The 15,273-nt window shown below is 34.0% G+C and overlaps 1 protein-coding gene across 2 annotated transcripts in view; it reads left to right on the plus strand.

Moving 5' to 3' along the window:
* The window catches only part of MALRD1 (MAM and LDL receptor class A domain containing 1), a 255,513-nt gene that overhangs the window by 40,034 nt on the left and 200,206 nt on the right, over positions 1-15,273 (plus strand). The window contains exons 4-5 of one of the 2 annotated variants that reach the window (XR_005989641.1): positions 10,170-10,417; positions 14,718-15,009. Coding sequence is in view for 1 of the 2 variants with exons in the window: in XM_041768323.1 (XP_041624257.1) it covers positions 10,170-10,402 (233 nt within the window). In the remaining variant the exon portion in view is untranslated. Of the gene's footprint in view, positions 1-10,169; positions 10,418-14,717; positions 15,019-15,273 lie in introns of those variants that run through there. The other variant, XM_041768323.1, reaches the window with a different exon arrangement.

The following is a 15,273-nucleotide window of genomic DNA, read 5'->3' on the forward strand; positions in this document are numbered from 1 at the left end:
AACATACATTACTATTAGAAGCAAGCTAAATAAATAGAATTTGATATTTGTTCTTAGTTTTTAAAGGTAAAATACATAGTACATACATCATAATTTGATGTTTTGATGAATGCATGCACATATATCACAAATATGGAACATTTATATATCCCCCAAAAGTTCTTCACACTCCTTTCCATTACATGTTTGTATATTTATTTGTATATATACTGTATCCGTGTTAATTTTTAGAAAGAGACTCTACTTCAGATAGGAACCTGATAGATTTATTATATAGATTCATATTGAATCTCTAAATGAAACTAGAGAAAAACTGCATGTTAATGATATTGAGTCTTCCAGTGGTCCACTTTTCCATTTGTTTAGATCTTTCCTAATTTCTTTCGACACTGTTTTTCAGTTTCCAGTATAGACATCTTGTATAGACAAGTCCAGGTTAGACATGTCTCTTAAAAATATATTGCTAAGTACCTTATTCTTTACACAGTCTTGTAAATAAAATTATTTCCTAATTTCAACCTGTAAACTTTTGCTGCCTATTCATAGAAATACAATTGATTTTATTTTATTTTCCTTGTATCCTAAACCTTATCATTTTTTTAGTGTTCTAGAAGTTGCCATGCATATTTCTTAGAATTTTTTTATGTAGACAACTGATCAATTTACATGCTTTTATGTGTTTTCTTTTTAATTCTTATTGCACAAACTAGAACTTTAAGTACAGTTGTTGAGTAAAAGGGATGCTTTTGGACTATCTTACCCTGTTCCCAGTCTTAGGGTGATTTTGCAGTATTTCATATTTAAGTCTGACCATAGCTATATATTTTTCACAGGTCTCGTTTCTCCATTTGAAAGAGCTCCCCTTTATTCCTAGTTTACATCATTTTATCATAAAGTAGTGATGAATTTTATCAGTGCTTCTTCTGCATCTAGATGAGAAGATCATATGATTTTTTTTCTCCTTTTGTGTTAAAGTGATGAATTACATTATTTGACTTTTGAACATTAAGTCAAACACATTCCTGGATAAAATGTATTGCTAAAGGTTTTGCACTTAACATTCATGGGGGATATTGGTCTCTAAAGTTCTTGTAGTTGCTTGTCTGCCTTTGTATTGGCATTTTATTGGCTTCATAAGGAGAGTTGGCAAGAGTTCTCTTTTCCTTAGATCCTGAGAGAGTCTGTGTAAATTGGTACGATTTCACCCGTGAAGCCATCTGAGATTAAAGTTGGATATGTGCAAAATGTATTGAGTTCAATTTTTTTAATGGATAGAGTCATATTCAGCTTTATTCCAGTTTTAAGGTGTTTTTTAACAGGTATTTTCTCATTTCTTCCAAGTTGTTGATTTTTTTAGAATAAATTAATTATTTGTAGCAGTTATTCCCTTATGTTATTTAAATGTAAATAGGATTTCTGGTGCTATGCTATCCTTACAACTTTTCTATAAGTTTGAAATTATTTAAAAATAAAAATTTTTAAGAAATGAAGTAGTAAAAAAAAAAAAAAAAAAAGAAATGAAGTAGTATTAAGAAACTCAGGAGAAAGAAGCAATAGTTTGAAACACAAAAACAATTCAAATGATAAACTCAAAATTATTTTTAAAAGCAGATAAGGTAAACAAAACACCAATTTTTAATTTTAATAAAGGAGAAAAAAAACATTTGAATAAATGGAGGCTTGTTAAAGGGGAATTAATAACCACATAGAAATAAATAACTCTGTGATCGTTTGAAAATGTCAATGAAATAGTTAATTTTCTTTGAGAAAAATGACCAAAATTAACTAATGAAGCAGAAAACCTGAATAGTCCATTAACTGTCAAATAAAGTTATCAACAAATGTCCTTCAATTTTGTCTCTTGAGATAGATACTACTGAGTTCTATCACATTTTAATGAACTGATAATGGCCAAAGAAACTATTTTAACCATACAAAATGACTGAATTTATTTTATGAAGCTAATATATCACTGATAATGAAGCCTCCAAAAAATTAGAAAAGTAAGAAAACTGTAATTCAAACTCCCTGTGAATATAAATGTAGGACTTAAAATGCTAGCAAGCCAAATTCAGCAATAGAATCATTTTATCATACACTTTGAGGTAAGGATATTACACCACTTAAAGGAAGTAATACACTGTTCATGTAAACAGATAAACTACCGAAAAAATCATAACAGGTGCTAAAATATTTATTTAAATTCAACACCCATTTCTGTAATGTATAAAATGATAGAACCTTAACATCTTACAGATGATTAAACAAAGGGAACAAGGAAATACTTTCATTAAAATCAAGATTATATTAATATTTACTATTACTTTTTAACACTCCTGTTCTGGTTCTAGGCAGTATGTAAGGCATAAAATTAACTACAGTAACACTAAATTATAATTATTATAATTATTTTATTTTAAAAAAATATTTGAGCACTAGAGCAGAGGGAAGAGGCAGAGATAGAGGGAGAAGCAGAATCCCCATTGAGCAGGGAGCCTGATGTGGGGTTCCATCCTGGGTTCCCAGGATTATGACATGAGCCACAGACAGATGCTTAACCGACTGAGCCACCCAGGTGCCCCAATTTTCTAATGATATGCTAATATACCTCAAAAGCCCAAGATAGTTACTTTTAAAAATGTAATCATTCTAGTACTGGGTTGTTTAGTGTCATCCCCAAACTCATATCCTGTGAATGTGACCTTAGTTTGGGAGCAGGGTCTTTGTAGATGTACTGAGTTAAAATGAGGTCATATTAGATTAAGGTACTCCCTAACCCAATGCCTGTTTTTCTTTTAAGAAGAGGGAAGTATGGACATAGACACCCAGAGGGAAGATAGTGTAAATACACAGAGAAAATGCCATGTGATTGAAGGGATGTATCTATAAGCCAAGGAATGCTCAGATTGCCAGTAACCACAAGAAGCTATAAAGAGACTGGGAAGTATTTTCCACTAGAGCCATCAGGGAGAGCGTGGCATTGTGGACACATTGATTTCAGACTTCTAGCCTTAGCAGCTTTGAGGGAATGAATCTCTATTGTTTAAAGCTGCTCATTTTGTTGTACTTTATTATGGAAGTGCTAAGAAACTAATACAATCCTCAAAGTCACAAAGCTAAGAAAGTGTCCCACTTATAACTGGAAACTAACGTCTCAAATTTCCCTTTTTTCTTATTTATTTTAATAACATTTGTAAACCTTGTCCTGAGCATCATCAGTGTAGTAATCTACACAATACTCATAGTTCTACTAAATGAATAAGTAAATATAAATACATAGATCCCTTAGGAAAATTGGGAATATTTTTTGTCATATAGTTTCCATGTTGTGAGAATTGTGGGAATTCTCAGAGCTAGTGTGTTAATAATATGTTAGTGTTTTTAAATCTACCAAAGAAGGATATAATTTATCAGATTCATCATATTCATTTGACTACAAAACCTTCTTCCTTTGGATGACAAATTGACATCCCTGTGACATTCATATTTAGATGAATTGATAAACTACATCAGGCTACGTCAAGAAGAATCAAACCAAAGTAGATAACTTCCATCTCTCCATAGTTGTCTACCTATAGACACAGATCTCTTCAAGAATTTCCTCATAGATACATAAATTTTCTTATCCTGTAGTAGTTGTAGGTTTCTTTCTTTCTTTCTTTCTTTCTTTCTTTCTTTCTTTCTTTCTTTTTTCTTTCTTTCTTTTTTTTTTTTTTTTTTGCAGCCCCACCCTGGATCACTGCATACCACATTATAAAGAGAAGTAGTGGCACAGTGTTCCATTTACACCATTCTTCAACTGATAGTTCTGCTACTTATAATGTGATATTTTGCTTAGTATCACACTCTGAACTTCAGCTTTCTCATCAATCAAAATAAAAGAAATAACTATTATACTGAGATGTTGTGGTACTTAAAATAACATAAACAAAGAGAATGTTCAGAATCTGCCACAGATTGTGGTCAAAACACATTAGCCCCCTTTCCAGTTAGTTTCTTATCTTCCTAAATGTGCTTTACTTCTAGCATATGCTCAATAAATTTATATTAAATGAATAATTGAATAGAACGGTGAGATCTAATTTTCAGAATTTGATGATTGGATCTTAAAAGGATTTGCATTATGGTCTTTCAAAATTATGAGGCTTTTTTTTAGTGAGACTGATATCTCATGTTTATGAAGATAGTGATCGATGGAAAAATTATAGCATTTAGAAATGTAGAAATTGGTTTGATGGATGATACAACTATAGACAAAGGTGATCATTGTCTTCCCGATGGCACACCTGTCTGGTGCTGGCATTAATAGCTCCATAAAATCACAGGAATTGGCATCTGCACAGAAGACTGCTGCCTTTCCCACCTGGCACCCATGGGAATTTGTGAAATATCAAATTATAAGTTGTTCTCTCACCACAGTGATGTGAAATCCAAACAACTTATACCTACTTATTGTATTTTCCACCCTAAACATTAGAATTGAAAATTTCAAGGACACATATCTTCAAAACAATGGTACATATCAAAAGAAAAATAGAATTTGCATGATAGAGATTCATAGAGCAGCATTTGTAAGATTTCTGAAACAGAATAAGTCTGCTTTTCCCCAGCACAGATTATTTCTTTATACAAGTGGCCTTTCTGGATGCCAGTCTATATGGGAATCTAGGCTTCATGAGCTGTATTTTCCAACACAAGGTCAACTAAATTAGTTACTTCATTTTATAATTTTTAGCTGGGACAACTGTTCAGAATCTTAACTTGATGTTGATTTGGGATTCATTATTATTTTAGTGTATTTACCTCCCAGGCCTTTGAAAGGGTACTTAAGAGAACTTTAGTATCATAAAATAAAGGAGATTATTAGTCTATTGTGGGAAATAGTAAGTTACCAGAATGTTTCAAATGAAATTTTAAAATTGATAGAATTGGATTGGATAGAAAATGCCATCCTGTTCATTTGGTAACAGAATTAAGACAGAAAAATGTTCTCTATTTTTGAAAATATTAAAAATTAGTGTTAGCCTGAGTGTTAAATTAAACCATTTTATTTTATTTTATTTTTTTGACATAAATTAAACCATTTTAAAAAGCATATTAGTCTTGATGCTTTCTTAAGCTTTTAAATTTTTCGTTCTTTCAACAACTGAAAATTATTAATTTAGGCCATTCTTCATTATTGGGCAAGTGTTTTTGCTGGAGGGTGTGATAAAATTATCTTTCATCTTAGTGTCCTTTATACTCAAATGGTATTGAAACAATAGTAGAGCCCACGTATTTTCAAATTTTTCACCTTATTAGCTACAAAGAGCATAAAAGTTATTTTCTGTATTTAAATAATTGTATTTGACCTATGCTAACTGTAAGAATGCAACCATAAAGAAAGGCATGATTTTGATGCTCAGCACAATTTGGAAATTCTTAAAGAGTCTTATGTAATAGAATAGTGTAGGATCTTTGTCCCAAAATTGCTGTGGCTTTAGCTGGTATGTGGACCTGCCTTCCTTTGGCCTGTATGCTGAAGAGCAGGGCCCGGAGAGCTTCAGGGCCAGAATCATTCCCATTCTTGTTTACATTAAACGTCTTAAAATATTTGAGTACTTGTTTAATTGAGTTTTCTTAAAGAGACAAGTTTTTATGTAGATGTTTATCAAATGATGCAGCTTAGATTCTTCTTAAGTGGTTTTGGTTTTTGGACACCATCTCACATATGATTATGATTTTTAAGATTTTCATTTTCACTTTAATATCCAGAGAGAATTTAATAAAGAATTACTATATGCAAAGAATTTTAAAGTATACACTTTATTACTTGAGATCAAATTGGTCATTGGCTTTATGCTGCATCATGCATATGCATTTAAAAATAAAGAACATGAAATGTATCCTAAATGGGCAATTTTATAAGATACAAGCTCTTAGTAACACAGTGCTCAGTTTTACAACATCATCACTTACTTTTATAGCTTTATAACTTACCAACAGAATTATAGGAAGATGTTTGTGTAGTAACTAGTCTCGAACTCTGTGTATGATGATCTTGGAAGTCACAACTCTCTGTTCTAACAAGTCAAAGGCTGAACAGACTAAAAAGAAAATCAAGAACTTTATTGAATCCATAAAAGATGGGAGGACACAGGAAAAATGTTCCCAAGATTGAACAGAGGCAAGGTAATATAGGGAGTCACATGTTATCAGATTAGAGATTCAGGAGCAGAATCCAGTAGAGGAACCAGTATCCAGGTAGGAAAGGCTGAATTGGCATTGATGGAAATGCTGGAGCTGCCATATAGACAAGCCCAAGAGCTAAAAACTTCAGGAAACCCACTTATCAGGACATGCTATAATATTGTAAGAGTTATATTTATAATATTTATTTACAATATTATGTATAAATATAACATTATGAAGATTTTGACCAGGTTCCCAGTAAATATCAGAGAAAAATCCTTACCTGCTTCAAATAGGAGGAGGGGGAAAATCATTTTGATTTGAGGGAGAGTGAATGAGAGAGAGAGTACATGAGCAGGGGCAAAAGGAGAGGGAGAAGCAAGCTCCCTGCTCAGCAACGAGGCAGGGCTCAAACCCAGTACCCCAGGATCATGACCTGAGCTGAAGGCAGATGCTTAACTGACTGAGCCACCCAGGCACTCTGAAAAAAACATTTTGAAGTATCACAGAGCACTCTATTCTTCCTAAAAATATTTTCCCTCAGATAATGAAAGCCTAAACTGCCAGGGTATTATCAGAGCCTAATTGAACTGGTGGAGGGGAAATTTCCATTGCTCACCCTCTCTAGTTGTCCTGTTCCACCTAAGGGGAGGAAGAGGGGGAAAAAAGGGTTTCTCACCCTGACAAACCCTTGTGAAGTTCACAGTCTAGAGGTACAGGTTCACTCACAAACTGAGAACTAATCATAGAACAATAGAATACTTCCCCTCTCCCCAGACTAAGGCCTATCTACAAGCAGTTCTTTTTATCCAGTATATCATTTCCAGTTATGAAGAAAATATCCCATGACATACTAAAAGACAATAAAAATAAAAACCAAGACAAAAACCTGAAATTTGAAGAGACAGAGAAAGCACAAGAAAGATACATGACAGGGATGTTGGAATTATCAGACCAGGTATTTCAAATAACTATGGTTAATATGCTAAGACCTCTAGTGGATAAAACAGCATGTAAGCAAAGATGGGCAATGTAAATAGAGAGATGGAGGTCCTGAGAAAGAATCAGAAAAAAATCCTAGAGCTCAAAAACATTGTGACAGAAGTGAAGAATGGCTTTGAAGGGCTTATTGGTAGCCTGGACACAGCTGAAGAATGATATCTGAGCTAGAGGACATTACAACAGAAACTTCCAAAACTGAAAAGCAGAGAGAACAAAGACTGAGAAAACACAACAGATTGTTCAAGGACTTTACAACATGAGGTGTAATATATAGAGTAGGGATACAAGGAAGAGAAGAAGGAAGAGAAGGAAGAGAAAAAGGAACAGAAGAAACTTTTGGAAGAATAATGACTGTGAATTTCCCACCAAATGAATGTTGGACAGAAAACCACAGCAGAGAACATGAAGCAGGATAAAGGAAAAAAAAAAACAAAACAAAAAACCCTATGCCTACGCATATCATTCCTAAGATACAGAAAATCAGTGAAATCCTTAGAGAAATCAGAGGGATAAGACACTTTACCCAAAGAAGAACAAAGGTAAGGAGTATACATCTCTGAAATTGTACAAATGAGAAGAAAGTAGACTGAAATATTTAAGGTATTGTGGGAGAAAAACAACAAAGAACTACCAACCTGGAATTTGCACCCAATGAAGTCATCCTTCAAATTGAAGGACAAATACTGTCTCAGACAAACACAGATTGAGGTTTTTGTTTTTGTTTTTGTTTTCCCCAGAAAACTTACTTTGCAAAAAAAAAAAAAATGTTTTTAGAGGAAGGAAAATGATATAAATCAGAAACTCAGATTTACCTAAGGGAAAGAGAGCCTTGGAGAGGAAGCAAAGATAAAAACTTCTCAAATTACCAAGGATAAATAAGGACATTACATAATAATGCCCTTGCTTCCTCAAGGAGGCAAGACCATTCTTAATATGTATGCACCTAACAGTAGAATGTCAAACAACATGACACAAAAACTAATAGAATTGCAAGGAGAATAGATGAATCCACTATCATAGCTGAAGACTTCTACACCCATCTATCAGAAATGGATAGATCTATCAGGCAAAAAATCAAAGGTCATAGTTGAACTCCTTAAGTCTTGCTATTCTAGAAGTGGAAGAAAACATTTAAGCAGTGTTTGTAATAAAATATCGTTAGGGACCTGGGAGAGAGAGTTGGTATTTCATGCAACTTAAACCAATTAATTTCTGTGGCTTATTATAATAAATTCCAATTAGTACACTTTTTACTTTTTCACAATTTTCTCATCTCTAAAATAAGGATTATGTTTTAGAAAACAATTACAGTGATTAATAACTTTTGCTTTAGGCAGCATTTCCCAAGCCAAAAGTGTATCGAATAGAATAAGAAGCTTCCCAAATTCCCTACCAGGACCTGAGGAGCAAAGATGAGAAGAAAGAAGAAAGAAAATTACATTGACCAAATAGGTACTTGGAGGAGGAAGTGTGTGTAATGCTAAAATAGCTTCTTATTGATTTTAGGACGGGGAACCAGATTTGTGGAGAAATAAACTTCCACAAGCCATGGAAATAGCTCTGTGTAACACACTAAAATATTCCTTTTTTTTTAGTCAAAAAGACTTTATTGAGAATTTGAATGTTTGAGAAGTTTATTAAAAATGTCAGAAGGTCCTAAAGCATATGCCTAAATAGGATCACAGATTACTATTAAACTTAATGTTTCATTATTTATTTAACTGAGGTGGTAGCAAAGGGTTCCAAAGGCAAAAAACATCAGGTTATGTAGTTGTTAGCAAAACTTAGCTCCTTTAATTTTGAGAAGTTTTAACTGTTTCATGTAGTCAGAGACCTGATAAGGACAAAACAGAAACTTTGCTTACAATTTCTTATTAAGAGCAGAGCAGTGCTCCAAAAGAACTTTGTCTTTTTAGCAGAGAGAAAAGTCAACTTTCAGTTTTATAGCAGTGTACTTTTAAAACTCATTTATTACAATCCTAATTGATCCTGACCCCGGAAAAAATTTTTCCAGAGCATCTCCTTCACAAATCTTTTTTTTTTTTAAGATTTTATTTATTTATTTGAGAGAGAACATAGAAGGAGAGTGGGATGGTGAAACAGACTCAACTGTGCAGACAGCCTGGTGCTAGACTCAGTCCAGGACCCTGAGATCATGACCTGAGCTGAAGGCAGGTTCTTAACCAACTGAGCCCCCCAGGCACCCTTCTCCTTCACAGATCTTTTACATTTTTTTCTTTTTCTTTTTCAATGCAGATTTTGTTGTAAGTTTTCTCTCTCTAAATAACCAGTTTCATTTTAGGACAAAATTAGTTTCTTTTCCCTTAACCAAAATTTCATTCCTATTTTCATTCTTTATGCCTTTTTATGCATCTCTTACTTTCTCATATACAGAGTGGCTTCCCTGATCCATTCTAGCATCTTTATTACATTTATCATAATTTGAATTCTTAGAAAACTTAGTTTCTAAAACCCAAGTAGTAACCAATTGTGAACTATCCTACTCCCACATCTTCCTAAGCCTCTCTTGATAATTAGCTTTTATTTTACCTGAGCTTATTAGTTAAATTCATGTTGCAAGTGGTGTAGTTTGCCAGCAAAAGTGATTTAAGATAATGGTTGATTTTTGTCTCAGGAAATTTTCATGGGTAATTGTTAGAACAAGTCAAGTTGGTTGAAAGATAAAAAGCATAGTAGACAAACTATTAAATAGCTTTCAAAATATTTGGTAACATAAAACTTTGACGTTTACTAGGTTAAATAATAAATTGGGTTGAATTTATTGATATCTAAATCTTTTCCAAATAAGATAAAATGGTGAAACATTAATTACTAAACCTAAGCTTAAAATATTCTATTTTAATGCTAGTGTCAGGATAATATTCCAAGGTGTTGAGTATTACATGATGGATCAAGATCACTGTAATTTTGTATGGCATTTTAAAGTCAGCTAATTTCCTTTTTCTCTCTACCCTAAATTGGGAAATGTTTTCCAGGTACCTCAAATGGGCGCTGTGATTTTGAATTTGACCTTTGTTCTTGGGAGCAGGATCAGGATGATGACTTTGACTGGAATCTGAAAGTTAGCAGCATCCCTGCTGTAGGCATGGAGCCAGCTGCTGATCACACCATACGAAACTCCTCTGGACATTACATCTTCATAAAGAGCTGGATCCCTCAGCAGCCCATGATAGCAGCCAGAATTTCAAGCCCAGTCATAAGTAGATGAAACAAAAACTACAAGGTGAGAAAAAAACCCAGAAATGTTATAAGTGACTGCTGATAGAGGTAATACAGAAAATGAAATGACCAGGATCAAACCAAAGCTGAAACATGAATTTCTTCAACCTAGGACATGTATGGGAAGGAGAAAGTAAAACAAGAATGAAAGAGAAGGGCTGTTAAAACCATGGAAAGCATTATCCTATTGATGAATTCCATAGATATTTGAATTTGGAAACTACTGGAAAACTTCATGGTTATTATCTGTAACTATGCATAGTACAAAATAAGTAAAATGCAGCTGCTTCCCCTCAACGAATTAGTACTTACTATAATTAGGAGAATGTCACCATCAGAAAGAACATTCAAGCAGTTTATAGTTAAATATTCCCAGGAATGAATGTTAGAGATAGTTGGAGCCACTATCAAATGGTTGAAGAAGACTTCATGAAAAAGTAAAGACTAAAATTAGCCCTAAAGAAGGTAGAAGAACTTCTATAGGCAAGAAGAAAAGATGGTTTGGCCATTATCCCTTGGAACTTTTAAAGGAAAATGTTAGTACTACTAAAAATATAAATAGGATTGTATTGCTCTTTGGGACAACCAGCCTCTATGATGACTGTGTATTTTCAGGTCCTCCCTTTCTCTCTATTGATTGTTTTTACTTCACAAAGGATTTAAGTTAGCTGAATTAGGATCTAAACTTCACTTTACACATAATGTAAATTAAATGCTCAGGGATGACTTCACAAGAATTTTGCTTATAAGAATGGTATATGAATAAATGTGCCATCTATTTATATCTACAATGAGAAATGTGATTTCTGTAGGATCTGAACACACATAGTTGGACTGGTGTTTTCTCCAGGGTCTACACACTGAAAGGAAAGCAAATTACATCCAAAAATTTGTCAGCTGATCAAAGAGACCAAGACAGGCTGGGAGACAATAAGATGATTGAAATCTTTATTGTCATCCAGATGTAATATTTTTGTGTACCTGGCTCTGCTACAAAGCTCTAAACTTTACTCCAAAGCTCCTCAAATAACCTGCACCCATTACAGATGTTTGCATCTCTGTTTTATACTGACCAGTATATATACTGACTTCCTACCATTGTTGTGCTTTTAATACATGTTAAACTTTTAGTTTGTATTGGATGTTTTTCTGTCTTATCTTAAGTTGGTTTCATAGTTTAACTCTCAACGGGTAACCTCATTTCTATTTCTTCAGGGACATTTGATAGAATTTTCATGATTAGAGTTGTAGAGAGATAACTCAACAGTCTAGAGTAGATATAACAAACAGAGTAACATTAAAATTTATCTAGCACGTTTGGCAAAAAAAAAGTGTTTTTTTTAAAGATTTTATTTATTTATTCACAAGAGACAGAGAGACAGAGAGAAAGGAAAGAAAGAAAGAAAGAAAGAAAGAAAGAAAGAAAGAAAGAAAGAAAAAAAAAGAAAGAAAGAAAGAAAAGAAAAGAAAGAAGAAGAAAGAAGAAAGAAAGAAAGAAAGAAAGAAAGAAAGAAAAGAAAGAAAAGAAAAGAAAGAAGAAGAAGAAAGAAAGAAAGAAAGAAAGAAAGAAAGAAAGAAAGAAAGAAAAAAGAAAGAGAGAAAGAGAGAAAGAAAGAGGCAGAGACACAGGCAGAGAGAGAAGCAGGCTCCATGCAGGGAGCCTGATGTGGGACTCCATCCCAGGTCTCCAGAATCATGCCCTGGGCTGAAGGCAGCGCTAAACTGCTGAGCCACCCGGGATGTCCCCCCAAAAAAGAGTTTTAATCAAATATATTTCTGTCTGTTTTTGTTGTTTTCCAAATTACTTGATAACTTTCTCAAAAACAAAGCCCAAGCACACCGAATTTTTATATTTTAAGTCTTTATATATCTCTCTACATCCATAACATATTCTGAAATTTACAAATTTGTTTTAGTCTTAGAAAGCTAATTACAAATTAAATATAAAATGTATAGAATTCCAGCTTGACTTCTCAGCTTTTCTATGTAGGCTTCTTGTGAAAACGCTCCAAAGGTTTGTTTTTCATTCTCTAGCAACTCAGGATTTTATCTCTCTCTATTTTTCCCTGGTCCTGGAACTGTAGTCCCTACTGTTTTAAACACCTGTGTGAGAAAAATGAAATATGCCTAGAAGAAATGTCAAAAAAATTAATGATGAATGGTTTATTTTATGAATATTTATGATATAGATTGAATACAAAGAAGTGTGGAAAGGTCATGCTGGGAATGATTGTGTCGCTCATATAAAAAATATGTATATCAGGTAAGCAATAGTGGCCTCCCAAATTTTCATGAAAATCCTTTCTGTCACTTGACCTTGTAGAATACCTTCAAGCAGAACAAAATCAAATTGAAGATTTTTCTTCCTTTTGAGGGATGAGGGGTGGGAGGAATGAGACAGATGGATGTGGGTAGAGATGAGACCTTTGAGTAACTCTGAAATTTCCATTGAAAGTGCCTCTCTACAAGAATTTAGTACTTAGAAGAGTTTTATTCCCTCACAATGCCCTGTGATTAGACCGTGTTGTTGTCAAGTATTTTCTGTAAAAATAGAGGGGTTTATATGTTTGTTTGCGTGCTAGCTACATAGGATCATTCAAAAAGAGACCTCAAGAAGACAGGGAAATATTTCCTGTGACATGAAACATGGGCCTGAGATTTGTTGCACAAATAAGACAAAATAAGGCAGAGCCCTAGAAAGACCATATCTGTGACTGCAGGGGATCCAAGAAGACATGTTGTGCCCATCAGACAGGCCTAAGCCCCTTATGTTCTTACTCTAAGGAGTCATGTGACCCAGATTTCATGGGTCCTCTCCCAGAACAAGTCATAATGATCACAGAGCTCGTGTTGGAAAGGTTTGTCAACAGAAGGAACCATTTTGGATTACAGAAGAGTACCTGCAGATTTCATCAGCTGGGAAATTTGAGTAGAGTCACTTCACATGGCTTACCTATTCTCAGTTGATGCTTTTTGAAGTGTGCATTGCATATTTTGTTTAATCAAATTCTTTACCCTTAAGCACCTTCGTTTCTTTCTTTCTCTAGAGTGTAATATCCATGACTATTAGTGTTTCAATAAAAATGTCTTTTTCCTGCGTGATCATTCACCTTTACTGTGTTCATTCATATACATGACAAGACAAAAGCTTGAAAATGCTCTTGAGTTCCTATTATTTCTAACCTGCACTGTTGTTTCTTTGAGAACTTCCCCTGACTTTTCCCTTCTGTGTGATAATTACTAAAAATCTGGTGAACTCCCATCTTTGAAACATTAGGATGTTAATACTTGCAAATACTTATATTAATTTTTCTTTGGTGGGAAAATACCCTAGGCTGCTCTCTGCCATCATGTTTCTAGCATTTCAACTAAATTTGGGTAATGCTGTTCTGGTAGTTTGATGGCATATAGTAGAGTCCTGAAGATCTTGTCAGACTAAAAGTGTGTTTCAAGTGCAAGAATATAGTAGAATAAGCAACAGCATACTCTACTATTTTAAAGAAAATGATTTAAATTTTATGAGACTCAGCCATTAGAAACAACAAATACCCACCATTTGCTTTGACGTGGATGGAACTGGAGGGTATTACGCTGAGTGAAATAAGTCAATCGGAGAAGGACAAACATTATATGGTCTCATTCATTTGGGGAATATAAAAAATAGTGAAAGGAAAAAATAGTGAAAGGGAATAAAGGGGAAAGGAGAAAAAATGAGTGGGAAATATCAGAAAGGGAGACAGAACATGAGAGACTCCTAACTCTGGGAAACGAACTAGGGGTGGTAGAAAGGGAGGTGGGTGGGGGGTGGGGGTGACTGGGTGAAGGGCACTGAGGGGGGCAGTTGATGGGATGAGCTCTGGATGTTATTCTATATGTTGGCAAATTGAACACCAATAAAAAATAAATATATAAAAAAAATTTATGAGACTGAAAATGGTCTTCTTTACTTCCTACTATTGCTTAATCATGGGAAGTCCTTAGACAATGAATTACTTTTCATGATATTTTATTCCTTAGACAGTGGACTTTAAGAGTTTATCAAGGAGTCTGCATTTAAAAGTCAGATGAAAAATAAACTCTGCTCAATTTTCCCCCCAAATCTTATTTGATTCTTACTGCTTTGTTTTCCATATACTATAACTTCTAATTTAAGGCTGGCCTAACTTCACTCACAGAACAATAGGACATGCAGATCTAGTTTTCCTTTTTCCTTTAGGAGTCTGTTCACAAAGGAGAGGGCGATATAATATAAAGTAAAGTATAGTTGTACTAATTAAATGCAATATTCCTATTTTTGGTTACAGATAATTTTTCATTATCACATGTACGGAAATGGCATTGGGGCACTTGCCTTGATCCAGGTATCATTCTCGAACCAAACAAGGGTCCTACTTAAACTCACCGTAGAACAAGGCAATTTCTGGCAGCAGAAAGAACTATCACTGTCTGGTGATGAGGACTTCCAACTCAAATTTGAAGGCAGAGTTGGTGAAGGACACCATGGGGATATTGCCCTGGATGACATCGTGCTTACAAAGAGTTGTCTGTCATTCCATCATTCCATGAAAGAAAAACTCGCAGAACCTCTTCCAACAGGTACATCTTATGTTGTGATTGTTCGGTATTTTTACGAGTGGAAGGTGGGAAGGAAGGAAAGAAATGGAAAAGAAATGATATAAACACCTAGTAATATTTTGATTTCATAAAGAAAAAAATCTTAAAAAAATATTTCAAGCTTTGACTCTTAATGCTGTCCTCTCAGTTTTCTCCAAGCTTCGGTATGTTTACCAGTTTCTGATTTCTGTTTAGTCAGTTGCTTCTTAGATGAGCAGTCTGATTAAAAATTCAGTTTTTTATAAA

Source organism: Vulpes lagopus, chromosome 8, assembly GCF_018345385.1.
Source record: "Vulpes lagopus strain Blue_001 chromosome 8, ASM1834538v1, whole genome shotgun sequence".
In the NCBI taxonomy this organism is placed as follows: Eukaryota; Metazoa; Chordata; class Mammalia; order Carnivora; family Canidae; genus Vulpes; species Vulpes lagopus.